The following is a 14,778-nucleotide window of genomic DNA, read 5'->3' on the forward strand; positions in this document are numbered from 1 at the left end:
CACGCACTCACACTCCCACTCACACACGTGCACTCACACACACACACACACACACTCTCTCTCTCACACACACACACTCTGTCTGTATAAAGTGGGTCAGAGTGAAGGAGACTGCTGAATAGAAGACAGTGGGAGTGTTGCCAAACCGTGCTTCAGGAAACTCTTGCAATTACACTGTAGGACTAATTAATTTGGGGATTTTAATTGCTTAAATTGGGGATCTCATGCTTTTACTGCCAGCGCTCTGGGGCCTGGGAAACCCAGCTCCCCTCCTTCCCCAGCGGCCTGAACATCTGAGCATCCTGAACACTGTGTGTGCATGCGTGTGTGTACGGGTGTGTGTGTGTGTGTGCTTGCGTGCATGCATCCATACATGTCTGTTCGTGTGTGCATCTGTGCATGTGCGTGTGTGTTTGCAGACTGAATAATGAGATTTTGTGCAAATGAGACAAACATTTCTTTCAGCAGTCATTGTGTTTACTGAACAGCAGCAGTGCTTATTCATGGCTTTGTTTCAGCGGTAACAGCTGTCGGCACCATAATCCTTCCCTTCAGGCATCACACGAGTCTGGGGGGGTCCATGTCACACACACTGTGACCAAGGCCTAGAACACCTGATACACCCCCCCCCCCCCCCCCCCCCCACCCACCGCCGCCTCTGATTTTAGTGAATAAGGGAGGGCATGAATTTACCTTAATTAGTCATTTAATGCAGTCATTTAGATTTTTAGATTTGCTCACTGTTAATCTGCAGTAATATCATGCATCTCCAGAGAGACAGCAGCACCCTTTGAGAAAGCTGAGGATTAAACAGGGTGGGGGGACAGCGCAGGCAGGGGGCTGAGGGGGAGGGGGTCGGGGCTCTGGGGGCTGGGGAGGGGGGGCTGGGACTGCTGCGTGTTTCCATGGAAAGCAGGTTTCTGCAGGAGGGGTGTTTGGTGCCACAAATGTTCCACTATGAAGCTTCTTGGGATCTCAGCCGAGATGAAAATGTGTCATAAATAGATTTGGATATGATCCCTGTTGCCGTGGTCACCGTTATGAATGTTATTATTACTGGTCTTCACAGGGAGCTGCGATATTAGCACAGGGCAGAAGCCCTGAGGCTCACCTGTCTGCAGGTTTCACAGGAATCTGAAAGAACTGCAGCATAGTCCAGTCCTACAGAGTGGAAGGTACACGCACACCTCAGCCAGATCCCCAGGCAACTTAACCCTAACCCTACACCAAACCCAAACTCTACCCGAACCCTAACCCTAACCCAAAAACAAACCCAAACTCTACCCTAACCCAAACCCAAACTCTACCCAAACCCTAACCCAAATACAAACCCAAACTCTACCCTAACCCTAACCCAAAAACAAACCCAAACTCTACCCTAACCCTACACCAAACCCAAACTCTACCCAAACCCTAACACTAACCCAAATAGAAACCCAAACTCCACCCTAACCCTACCCAAACCCAAACCCTACCCAAACTCTACCCAAACCCAAACACAAACTCCACCCAAAGCCAAACCCTAACCCAAACCCAAACTCTACCCGTACCCTACCCCTGCAGAGCAGAAGGTAAACGCAGACTTGCAGCCACACATCTTCTCTCCAGGCAGACGGAGGCCAGCAGCCAGGCTGAGGCTCGTCTGATTCAGCGCCAGTCAAATCACCGCGGCCCCGCGCGTAATGGAGGAAGACGCGGGCGCTGGAGAAGGCCTCGTTAACTCAGCGCAGCCTCCCACTGGGAGCCGCGTGCGCTCGTCTGGGCATGCCGCGGGTCACCACGGCAACAGCTCCCGTGTGACAGCGCTGCCCAACCAAAGGTCTCGGGTGACAGCGCGGTTATGATACCGCTGGCCGTCACATCAGGTGACCTTAAGCAGAGCTCTGTGAGACGCAGGCAGGCTCTGGACTGGACCACAGGCGGAGTGGGAAGGGGGGTGTGGGGGGGTGGGAGGTGGGGGGTGTGGGGGAGGTTTGGGAAGTAAAGCTGTGGAAATGAAGGCAAGCTGGGTGATACTGTGGTGTAGTGTACACACATTGCACACTGTACACTACACACTCTGTATGCACTACACACTGCCTGCACACTGTACACTGTCTGTATACACTGCCTGCAGACACTGCACACTCCCTGCACAGGGCCTATATGCACACACACATGCATGCAAGCACGCGCTCAGAAAGCCCACATTCTGCTCCCCTAGCAGGGGAGAGGAATCTGGCTCTCAACACAAGAGTAATGTGTGTAAACTGCAGATATGCTGAGGCTGCATATTTCCCTCTGCAGGGGAACAGAGCCTCTTTATCTCTCCCTCTCTCTCACACACACACACACACACACACACATGCATGCACACACGTACACACGCACACACACCCACCCACCCACACACATGCATGCACGCACACGAGTAAATACAACAGCCGATGCACAGCCTCCACTCTTCAGCACAGCCAATCAGACAAAATCTCCACAGCTGTCCTTATTGACCCTTACAATGAAGAGGGAATAAATATTATGAATGAACTAAAACATGCAGAACTAACACAGCAAATCACTCGTGCCTACATATGAAACGCATAGCAGGAAAAGCCCCTTTTCAGACTGAAATCCTGTTTCATTTTCCAAAAAGAGTAAACAGGATTTCCACCCACAGTCACAGGGGCTGAATGAGGTGAAACAATGGCACAGCAGTGACTTCACCCTTTTAACACGAGAAAAGACTCCAGGGCAACCAGCAAATCCTCACCAGCAGAAATTCTTGTGTCTTTCAAAAACACAGTCTGCTTTAGCTTTATCAGAGGGACAGAGACAGACTGTAAGGAGAAGTGGATACAGGGATGCACATCCTCCATACTTGCAGAAAATATTTACACTTTTTTTTTTTTTTTTATTTCCACAAATTATCCCAAATTATGAATAATTTAATTTCCCTATCAAAAGAAGAAAAATGTGCAATTCTATTAGGAGAAGGATCAACAGCCTCAATTGAGGGACAGTCAGTGACCACCCACCCCAAGAGACATCTCAAGGTTCTACATTTTGTACACAGTAAATGCAGTCTTGTCACACAGGCTCCAACTGATTATCATATATTATGCAAAATACTAAGAGCAGAATCAGACCGGCATAACTTCAGGCGGTAGTACATTTCCTAGGGGAAATGACCCCAGGTCAAAGTATCTTTCCATCACAGGTATAGGTCAGACATATCCTCCCACAGAGTAAACACACAACTGATCTCTCCCCACAATAAGGTTAGACTGAGTTTGATCTCTCCCCACAGTGAGGCTAGACTGAGGCTGATCTCTCCCCACAGTATGACCAGACTGAGGCTGAGCTCTCCCTACAGTAAGGCAGCACTGAGGCTGATCTCTCCCCACAGTAAGACGAGACTGAGGCTGATCTGTCCCCATAGTATGACCAGAACGAGGCTGATCTCTCTGCACAGTATGACCAGACTGAGGCTGATCTCTCCCCACAGTAAGACCAGACTGAGTCTGAATTATAAAACTTTAACACATTGAAGCACGGGGCAGGGGCCTTTTTTCTCTCTCCTGTCACCCCATAACCATGTGTGACATCACCGCCTCACTCCAGCCCCCAGAGAACCCGGCCATGCTGCTCTGCCCCGTTGCTAGGCAGCAGGCTCAGACATGATGAGCTCTGAGTGACAGTGCCTCTCCCGTGCCCTGAGGAACAGCAGCAGCCTGATGGCCATGGACAGTGCACATAGGGCATAGGGCACAGATCATAGGGCATAGGGCCCAGGGCACAGAGCATAGGGTACAGGGCATAAGGCACAGGGCACAGAGCACAGGGCAGTGCACATAAGGTATAGGGCACAGATCATATGTCACAGGGCACGTGGACCGTCCAAGCCTACCGGCTGCGGGAAATGCAGGTCTTCACACAGCGTCTAGCCAAAGGGTCATTCTCTGGGAGAGAAAATGACAACGACTAGCAAGCCGTCAGCATTAAACATACCTGCCAGACCCGTACTGACAGGACACATTAACCACACGCAACAGCCGCACTGGAGCTGACCATGGCCGCGTGTTCCTGCGGGACATGCTTGCCCCCAGACGGAGTACAGAGCGACACACCTGTGACACGTCTGGTCATGCGTGTGACTCGTCTGGTCATGTCTGAGCCCCGGTGCCGTTACCAGGCTCTCCCGAAAAGCACATCCAACACAAGTGTGAGATCCAGCGATGCGCCCCCAGCACTGAATCTCTGACACTAAACCAACTCTGCGTGGGATTAAAAAAACATTTTCCAAACATGAACAGTGTTACATAACTGTAAACATGTCCCCGCTCCGCGTGATAAAGGAAAATGCCAAAGCCTATTGGCATCTAGCCTAAACAGAATGACCTGACCAGACATGCCCAAATGGTGGGCTACCCAGAAAACCAACAATCTACACCCAAACACCAGAAGACAGAGAGTAATTCACCTCTATAACCCAAATCTGCACAAGAGGGACAGCTGCTGGATCAGTATGTCCTCCCTTCCCCAATGGAGACTATTATAGACCCAGTCACACATTTTACATTACATTACTGGCATTTAGTAGACGCGCTTATCCAGAGATAACCTGCGACCTTTAGGTGACAAGACTGGTTCCTCACACTGCCGCCCAGTTAAGACCCAGGCAGCACAAACTTGAGCTCTCAGCAGCTCTACTGAACCACAGAGGCCTCCAGAGAAGAAATGACATCACTTTCAGGACCCCTCACATCACAGTGCTACAATAACCCTGACACTGCAGACCACAGGGTGCTGTTCTCAGGAGCTGCAGCACGCTGACTGCCCGTCTCTACCTGAGGGGGGCCGGGTCGCACTGCTAAGTGCTCAGGGCTGGACCATTTGCTTCTGTTGTCTTTAGTTTGACCTCACTTGGCTCCAACAGGCTGACACACACATACACGCACACATAACCCTTCAACAGTTACTCTTCACAAATACCATCAACATGTTACTCTTCACACACACACACACACACACTCAGACACACATCTTCAACACATTACTCTTCACTCACACACACACACATCTTCAACACATTACTCTTCACTCTCACTCACACACTCACCTTCAACACATTACTCTTCACCGACCCACACACACACCTTCAACACATTACTCTTCACCCCCACACACACACACACACCCCTTCTACACGTTACTCTTTACTCACACACACAAACACTTTTAACATGCGACTCTTGACTCACTCACACACAAAAATGATCTATCATCATAATAATGTCTCTAGAAAACTAGGCAAAATGTCCTGATTTGCCACTGCTAATAAAATCCATACCAGCTCCTTATGAAAATAATGATTAAAGTTGAAACAGGTGTGCAATTAATGTTACACACCCACATTGGCTTATGGCTCAGACATAGCAGGTCATATGCTTAGTCATGATAATTACACCAACTAGGATTGAGGCCTGCAATTCCGTTTATGCTTATTCATGTTTTATTTTATTTATTTTTGCTGTAACAGCACTGAGTATCAGGTTCCAAAACTTGTAACAAGTTTATGAGGAGGACTGGTAGGAGATACGGAAACACTATCAATGGGCAAATCCATATTCCAGCAGCTGTTTCTGACAAGCTGCTTCCTGTAGAACCACAAGATGAGTGTTTATTTAGTTAAAAAAAACCTGCAGTAAGGCTGGAGAAAGAGCTGGACAGATTGCTAGAGACAGCTGGTGATTTTGAATGCTCTCCGACGCTCTCCCTCAACAAGATGGATAACATTCACAGCTGAGACTAATGCTCCCAGGGTGGCACAAAGGCTAACATTACTCCATCATTTAACAACCCTGTGTGGCATATAGCAAAATAAACCCAGCAAGGATACTCTGCCTATACAGACCAGGAGACTACACTGTTAAACCTGTAAATATAGACCAGCAGACTACACTGTTAAACCTGTGAATATAGACCTGCAGACTACACTGTTAAACCTGTAAATATAGACCAGGAGACTACACTGTTAAACCTGTAAATATAGACCAGCAGACTACACTGTTAAACCTGTAAATATAGACCAGCAGACAACACTGTTAAACCTGTGAATATAGACCAGCAGACCACACTGTTAAACCTGTGAATATAGACCAGCAGACCACACTGTTAAACCTGTAAATATAGACCTCCAGACTACAGTAGCAGTAAGACAGGACAGTAAAGTTCGGGACCTGTGCTCTCTTCCACAAAACCAGACAAAAGACAGCCGAGGACAAGCACAGTAAGGCCAGCACAGTCACGTGTGCGGGCTTTCAATCAGCTACATCGGGACAAAGAGAGCCGGGCTAATTCAGGATGCACAGACGAAGCGGGCTCTCCAAACACACTCCTCCAGGCTAACAGAGTGGACCTTCCTTTGCGTTACGTTCATTCACCGCCCATATCAAGCATAAAGGGACAAACGGCTGCATATCGCGCCAACTTCTTTTGTCTGTGGAGCAGCATTACACACAGCCAAGCTTAATTCCCATGCAGCTGCACCCCTTCTTAACATATTAGGGATTAGGCACGCTGTCCATTGTTTCTGTAAATTCACTTGAGGGATTATTACCATCCACACCATTGGAAATAATACAGCACAACATGCCAAGCACAGGCTCATTGCTTTACTGAAGAGGTGTCCATACAGAGAGAAAACAACGAAAACCACGTACCATGAAAGTGTACTGCATAAACCAAAGATAGGGCGGTGTGTCCATCACAAACACTGGAGTAGTACGAACGATGAGCTGTCAGAAAAGCTACATTTACACAGCCCATCCTCTTTAAAAAAACAGCTTTGTGGAGAGGCTTATTGTGACTCAACAATAAATGGCTTTTGCATGCGTAGATTTAGTCTCAACGTAGTAAGCTTTCTGTACTAAGCTTAAATTTGCTTTTGATATCACAGACCAATAAATGTATTTTTAATTAGTATTTGATCCCTATTTAAAAATGTCATACTTACTTTTCAAATCCTGAAATATCATTCATTTTATAATCAAGCAATGCATTGGCTGAAATAAATATTTATAAGCAAGATCTCAGTTTCACATTAATGAATATGTCAGCCAGTTACGCAAGCCTTTAAAATATCCCAAGGGACATTTTATATTCACCCCCCCCCCCCCCAAAAAAAAAAAAACATCAAAAGACAAGAGTACCTGCAGGTCACCCAATCTGCTTGAATGTTGGCAGACACTACTTCCATATGGCCACTTAATTTTCACCAGGCATGACTAATTATGTCATTATACAGCGTCAAAGCAAATGGGTTGGCACTAGTAGCAATATTGAAACAATTACTAACTTTGTGGCACACTGGACCTTCCAGGCCCCGATGAATTCCTTTGACAATAATTTTGGAGTCAAGGACACTTACTGTCTATTGGCTCAGTATTTGGTTTTCAGAAAATAAAATAATTAACAGCGTTCTTTTGTATGGTATTTCAAATTACATAATAGATTTCAGTTACATTGAAACGATCAGGTACGGCACATCACAATATGGCAATATTTCAGGTACCCGTTCATTGTCGTCGCTTCAAAGATTTTACAGGGTTTACCCACGAGGCCCCCATTAATCTTTGACATTGTCACAAAGAAACTATCACTAGACAGTGGCTAGAATCGCAGCACGCGAAAACTAGCACTTCGTGGATCCCGCGCTGGGAAAAAGATTTCACGAGGAGGCAAAAGGCACAGATCAAAAGGATGAAAGGCTTTAACACCCAGTCCATGTGTTCACACCTCCTCATTCACCGCTGGAACCAACTGTGCAGTCGATCCTCTAAATTAACCTTGCTTAAAATGGCGTGGCTTGCAATGCCTTTCACCGAACAAAGCTGTCAATATGAAGACAATAAGTAAAAATGCACCCATGTGAGGCAGTTTATCAACCAGCTATTGCATATTTCTTTGTTCTGAATGCATCAGACAGAGCACGCTTGAACTGAGTCTTACAGTGGTATTTTTTTTTCCAGAGAACTGAGGCGTCTCGCAAGCTGAAGCAGTCGTATATTAATATTAAGGGCTATGATAACAATACTCACTTTCCACAGGTAGATTTTTTATGCTAAATGATATGCCCCTGGTGGCCAAGCTAAAGCCTCAGCTAAAATAAATCAGCCAGCCTGATCTAACACGTCAAAACTCGTGCATTATCGTAATGGAACGTTATCATCACCGGCATAACTGACGGGTCCCCATCCTGCAAACTAAAGCTACCAGTTCCGAGCGATCAAATGAAGCTATACTTTATCAGCGTCAAAAATGTGAGCCGTCGACCAGTATGTTTATTTGCCATTCATCTCACAAGTCTTCCAGTCGTACCTTAGCCGCAATTTATTTAGTCCATCTTCACTACCATCAATAAACTAAGACAAGCCGACTGGCGAGAGAGAAATATGCACGAATAACAACGAAACTGAATAGCAAATGTCACTACTTTGAGTATGCTCACTGTGTGAGAATTAACAAGCGGTTAAATGATTGACTTCTCGGCTCGAGGTAACTGAAAGCTTAACAAGCTCTATAACTTCGTTATCAAACCGCAAACCCAAGACTGCGACCATGCTAGTTAAACTGCAAGTATTTAACAAACCAAAATTGTACGATAACTTTCAGGCAACAAATTGTTTTGTGTGTCCATGATCATGTAACGTTAGTTAACTTGCGGGGTAAATCCATGTCCACTGCATATAAATTACAAACGCCTTTGTTGTTTTTTGTAGTTTGGGAAACGTATTACTATGCACAGAACGTGCTACAAAGCTATCCTTAGCTAGCTACCAACAAAACTTATCTGGCTGTCTACCTATAAACTTGCGGTCCTAACATTGGTTCTTCAACTACCTGTAATTGTACGCAGAAATTGCCTAAAATTGAACGCATTCGTGATCTTACCCCCAATGCTGGCCATAGAAAATCCCATAACAATATTCCGAAAAATAGCTATTTATGACAGATTGCCTCCTAGTTGGTGAACCTGTTTTCCGGACAGCCCTTCTTGACTCTCGACAGAGAAGTGAGCCGCCCATGCACTCGCAACTCCGCCGTGAAAATCCAGCATCCAACTAAAGCCATTCTGAGTACCGCTCCAGCTGACAGCCCCAGTGATCGGGATTCGCCTATCTCATGAGCTGATTGGCTGAGAGGCTGTAGAACTTCACATAGCATCCTTACTCATTCGTGTGCTGAGCAGTCAATCATTGCACAGGCTTAACATTTTGCACTCCACTGGGTCAAGTTCCATCACGTCGAATCGAGGGCAGCGCAATCAATATGCTGCTTTGCAAAAACTAACCATGTAAAAATTAAACCAGTAATTTCGTGTAGACGAATATGGGAACCTCCGCCGGAATTTGCGTTGAAATCTTTGCAGCTTCATCAGCCGGGTCACAAGTTAAATAACGTTGCTACTGAAGTCATAGCAGCAAACCTGGACTGCTAGTGGCACCAACTGGAGGGTTTAAGAAAACAGTCCTATATAAAATATGGCACCTCCATTAGTAACAAATGGGATATGATTTACATCTGACTGGTTTGTCTAAATCATTGGATTGGACGCAGAATGTAATAATTTTATTAGGCTGTGGACAATTGTGCTTTCCTTTAGAATATATTTTTCTTTAAGACAAATTCGTGCTATGTTCTAGCGATAATCCCGTTATCTCAAATAAAATGCCATAGCTCTGTATGAAAATGTCACGCTATTTTTAGTCTCAGACTACTGAGGTCGGGTCAGAGAGACCATTGGCATGAAAGAGTCAAACAATTTAATTATACACCTATATAATCACATTCAGCAGCAGTATAACCAGTATACATATCTGGCTTCATACGTCTTGTTAAGACCTAGCGTGCATGTTGAATTGAAATGTTAAACAGTTGTTTACCCTGAGGGATTAATAAAGGATGTGCTATGCCTATATAATGCGTTTCACAGCAGATCTATCCATAGGATCAAGGTTTTGCACGAGAGACCCCTCATTGACCTCAGAGGTAGAATTACTTAAATTGAATGCATTAGATTTTTCTAAATTAATGGGAACGCTTCTGGGTGAATGAGAGGCATCAATTGTAAAGCGCTTTGGATAAAAGCGCTAGGCTATATAAATGTAGTCCATTTACCATTGTGTATATATATATATATATGTATATATATATATGTGTGTGTGTGTGTGTGTGTGTGTGTGTGTGTGTAGTGATACAAATGCATTTCTCATGTAGGTATCTTGAACATTATTTGCTTTTAAAATAAGCATCTGGGATAGAACATCCCACGTTCCCACCTTTAGTTCGAACACGTAGACCTCTTTCCATACAGCGTTGTCGCTCAGACCACTCCAACACAGTAAAATAGTAGTCTGGATACGTTTTTTATACTCACCATATTTGCCTGAAGAAGACCCGCAACAGTCAAATTCAAACGGGTTGCCTCCACATTATTGTCCTGTTGTAGACATCTGAACACATCAACAATGTAGGCTACCTGCTGGATGCGTGAAGACTAGACGACGGCAACAAACTCCGCTTTAGTTCATACAATAAAGAGGATTCACATATTTTCCCCACGTACTTCATCTGTACGAGCAACCTTCACATAACAACTTCCAAAGTTGGCCAAACTACGGCTCCCAGAGCACTCTGCAGACGCGTTGCTTACGCTAAAAACCCGCGACAGTTTGTATCCTTGGAGCTTAGCTTGGAGTGTCAACGGATTTGATGCTAGTAAGACAGTAAACTAGTAAGAGAAGTTATATATTAACTAACGTGCAGTTCATAATTTGCTATCCTGTTGTATTATAATTTTGTCTGAGCAATAATTTTATTTGGTCGAAAATATATATGTAAAGCCGACTACCACACTACATTTGAACAGTTACTGTGCATAATTTCATGTAACTAGCCAAAGCTAACGTTAACCAAACATGGCTGATGGTGAAACGTATGCTTCGGAAACTCTTTTTTCGTTTGAGGTGTTGGTGGAATATATACGAATCCACAAACCTGGTTTAGTGAAGAGAGGGTTTGAGCCAGCAGTAGGGGTCCGCCTCTTGGATTTCCCTACTTTGCTCATTTACCGAGGGGAGCAGGACGATTCTCGGCACCAGGAGGACTCGGACAGTGAAAAAGAAAACACGGCGACCCACATTTCAAAACACGATGCTTCACTTCAGCAACATATGAATCGCAGCATGGAATACCGATTCAGGAAAGGCAAATCGTGTCTGTTTAAAATGAACTTGGATTTACTTCATACGCATCTCTCTAATGTGCCTCTCTATGTTATGGTTTTGGATTCAAGAAACGAAATTCCCAAATTGATGGGAAGCTCCATGGTCTCTCTTGCGAAAATTATCGACGTAATCAAAACGGACGTCAAGCAGCTTGGCATTTGCACCCCATCTGCGCAGGGAGAAAAGGGATTATTTGGCATATATAATCTGATGGGCGAAAAAATAGGCTGCATTTCTTTGGGATACAAACTTTTAAGTTTGGGAGCGAGTCTGATACCACACATTCCTGAAAGTAGGGTTTTGCATTTTGGTTCAGGTAAAACTCCTGTTAAACAACCCTTGAAACCATCTGATAGTGTCCCAGAAACCAAAACATACAGAGGCGAAGGCATTCTGCAACCCGACTCCTCTAATGTACTTTATCAGAACATTGAGTTAGACGGACAGCAAACCGACGTTGTGGTGTCAGAGACGGAGGCAAAACGGGCCCCCGCTGTATCGATGGGAACGCAAACTGAACCGGCAAGAAGGCAAGTGAAGAGAATTGAAGTGGAGCAAATGGACTTTGATAGGGAGGGGAACCTCAATGTGTACTGCCCCCCTCCTCTGTACTACAGCTGCTCAGAGGGGAGACGGGAAGAGGCGGACGCAGACAGATACAGGCCGGTGGACGTGGCGATGGAAGCACTCAGAGTTGAAGATCTCCATGCAGAAGACGAGGAGCTGGATCTCCCTGCCGAGAGGAGGAGCGTAGGTCCCTCAGGGGAGGCGCGGAGGAGCAGAGCTACGGAGCAGTCCCAGGCACCTCCCGCTCTCCTGGGGGAGGCTCTGAGACGGCTGCCTTTATTGAGCGCGCTCCTGCAGGAGCTGTCCCAGTTAAATGGCCAGGCTCAGGAGCTTCCTTTTCCTGCGCCCGCGGGGCTCGCCTGGCAGCGCCAGCCAGTGCCACATACCCCCACACCGCAGCCCCGCAGCTCCTGCGCATCACCGACATCCTGGGGCAGCAGGTCACCCAGCCCCCGGCTCAAACGCAGCCAGGTGAATTCAGCAGCCCCCCCACTCGCCCCGCCGAAACACCTGGGCAAAGCGCAGAGGCAGAGCCTAAGGCCTGGGAAGGAGGCCCCGAAATCTCCTCCGAAGAGGAAATTGGTGCACCGTCTGACCAAAACCGTGCGGCTCAGGCTGCAGCAGCACAACCCTGACGTGCTGAGGGAGCAGGAGCGCAGAGAGCAGCTGTGGGGAAGTCGGGCCTCGATACTGAAACAGGCCAGTGGGAGGCGCCATTGGCCCAGCACCGCTAAATCAGGGCAGAAGCTAACCAGCTCCCCCAGGGGCCAGGCTCTGGACTGGACTGCGAATCTGGACGAGAACGTGCAGACGCTGGTTAGCAGCGTGGACCTCGACTCTGCCCAGACAGGAACACCACCATTGCAGCCCAGAGCGAGCAAAAGAGGCGGGGGCCGCCGGACGGGTCAAAGTGAAAACGGCAGCGCCGTGCACTTCAGTCCTCCCTATGACCACGTTTCCAGACCCGCTGCAGAAGGAAGCCCAGGCCTGGGTCAGAACCGGACCGTGCAGGTCCGCATCCCCAGCGCGCTGAGCCAATACTCAGACCGCAGCGATGGAGGCGGGGCCCCGAGCGACACCAGCGACCCCTGGCTCCCGTTGAATAACCCTGGATTCCGCAGCCCCGCGGCACTCCGCTCAGATTCCTGCAGGGGTTCCCCCGATCCCGGTGAGTACCTGGACGATTTCACCAGCCCGGAGCCCACGGAGGGCTTCTCCCCAGACCTCCCTGGGAGCCCGGAGCCAGCCTCGGGCAGGGTCAGCAAGCAGGCCTCGGGCATCAACAGCGCTTCCCAAGAACGCCGTAGGCTACAGGCCTCGGACTCCGACAGCGCTTCCCAGGAACATCGTAGGCCACAGGCCTCAGATTCTGACAGTGCTTCCCAAGAACGCCGTAGACCACAGACCTTGGACTCCGACAGCGCTTCCCAGGAGCGCCGTAGACCACAGGCCTCAGATTCCGACAGTGCTTCCCAGGAACGCCGTAGGCCACAGGCCTCGGACTCCGACAGCGCTTCCCAGGAACGCCGTAGACCACAGGCCTCGGACTCCGACACCGCTTCCCAGGAACGCCGTAGACCACAGGCCTCGGACTCCGACAGCGCTTCCCAGGAACGCCGTAGACCACAGGCCTCGGACTCCGACAGCGCTTCCCAGGCGAGCGGCCGGCCGGCCCTGACTTTCCCGGTTAAGTCGAGAGGCTCTCCCCAGCGCTCTCTCAAAGGCACTCACATCATCAGACCTCGCACCCGGGCCTCAGCCATCAGCATCTCCTCGGGAGACAGCGAGCGTGTGTCTGCCTTGGCCTGCTCCGGTCCCGCCAGGCATCGTGGGTCTGGAGCAGCGGGCGGGGCCGCCGGGGGACCCTCCGTCTCCCAAGAGTCCGGAGGATCTGGGGTCCAGCTGTCCGAGCGCTTCGAAAACAGCCCGTCACCCCAAGCCTTTCCTGCGGACTCACGTTTACTCTCTAATGACTCTGAGCTCGACTCCGTCGTCTCCCCTCCTCCCGAAAACGAAGGAGAAACGAGGGATGAACTTGGGTCCTTAGGGTTCAGTAATAAATGCCATCACATCTCAGAGCTGGTGCTAAGTAAGCTCCCAGGGTACACGCTGTGAGCACTATAGTGTCTTTTCATGCTTGTACTTATTCTGTCATCTGTCATCCTTCCAACTCGTACATGCGTTAACTCCTGATAACTGCATATGCTGGACTCCATTTTGAGGATTTACACGCAGCAGGAGAAAATAAAACCAGTGGAATCTGCAGTGCGTGGTACAATTATTAGATTTGCAGTTCTAAGTTATCAGTTGCATTTTTTAAATAAAAACACATTGCAGTTTACAATAATCACACTACAAAACATGCAATTCAAAAAGGTGTAATTTTTTAAATTTTATTTATTGGATACTGAGGAAAATTCTTTTATTAGGAACTGTGTCCACTGAAGTGTTCATATTCTGAATCCAAATATCTATAAATAGTAATAATGTGTGTACCATATTTTTCAAATGGTGATTCAAATAAAAACATAACAGATGATTTCTGACTCTTGAAATAATTTACATCACAACATTGCAGTTTAATGGGAAAATCAATGAAATAAGTAAAGTACATCACACAACATTCAAACATGCATACAGCAGCATAATACGTAGTCGTTGTATGTTGTAAGGTAACAATATAGATTGATTTAGCCTTCTGAATGTAAGGTAGGCTCCTTTAGCTTTCTATATGTAAGGTAGTGATAGAGGCTTATTGCTGTGCGTGTTGAGCTGAAAGTTGAGAGCAGACGTGGGTAGAAGGTGAGTAGCATTTCCACCCAGAGTCAGTGTTTTCAATCTACTGCAGACCGACTAGTATCTCTCATCAGCCTCTCCTGTAATATTTATTGTGAATTGATGTGTAAATTAAAAGGAAGGGACTGCAGTCGATATTATAAATGTA

The 14,778-nt window shown here is 47.3% G+C and overlaps 2 protein-coding genes across 7 annotated transcripts in view; one reads left to right on the forward strand and one right to left on the reverse strand.

The window, feature by feature from the left end:
• The window catches only part of LOC118217981 (signal-induced proliferation-associated 1-like protein 2), a 38,517-nt gene extending 27,957 nt beyond the window's left edge, over nt 1–10,560 (reverse strand). For 4 of the 6 annotated variants that reach the window (XM_035400255.1, XM_035400258.1, XM_035400259.1 and 1 more), the window contains exon 1: nt 8,932–9,113. The gene's annotated coding sequence lies outside the window, so the exon portion shown is untranslated. Of the gene's footprint in view, nt 1–8,931; nt 9,114–10,417 lie in introns of those variants that run through there. The other 2 variants (XM_035400257.1, XM_035400256.1) reach the window with 2 other exon arrangements.
• Nucleotides 10,561–10,692: 132 nt separating this feature from the next.
• On the forward strand, nt 10,693–14,373 carry map10 (microtubule associated protein 10). The gene has a single exon (XM_035400260.1). The coding sequence runs from the start codon at nt 10,959–10,961 to the stop codon at nt 13,947–13,949; it is 2,991 nt and encodes a 996-aa protein (XP_035256151.1). The 5' UTR covers nt 10,693–10,958; the 3' UTR covers nt 13,950–14,373.
• The last annotated feature ends 405 nt before the right edge of the window (nt 14,374–14,778 follow it).

Source organism: Anguilla anguilla, chromosome 18 (assembly GCF_013347855.1).
Source record: "Anguilla anguilla isolate fAngAng1 chromosome 18, fAngAng1.pri, whole genome shotgun sequence".
Lineage (NCBI taxonomy): Eukaryota > Metazoa > Chordata > Actinopteri > Anguilliformes > Anguillidae > Anguilla > Anguilla anguilla.

What these genes read in the sequence shown, in the direction of transcription:
- map10 (XM_035400260.1), top strand. Translation starts at nt 10,959, where the DNA reads ATGGCTGATGGTGAAACGTATGCTTCGGAAACTCTTTTTTCGTTTGAG.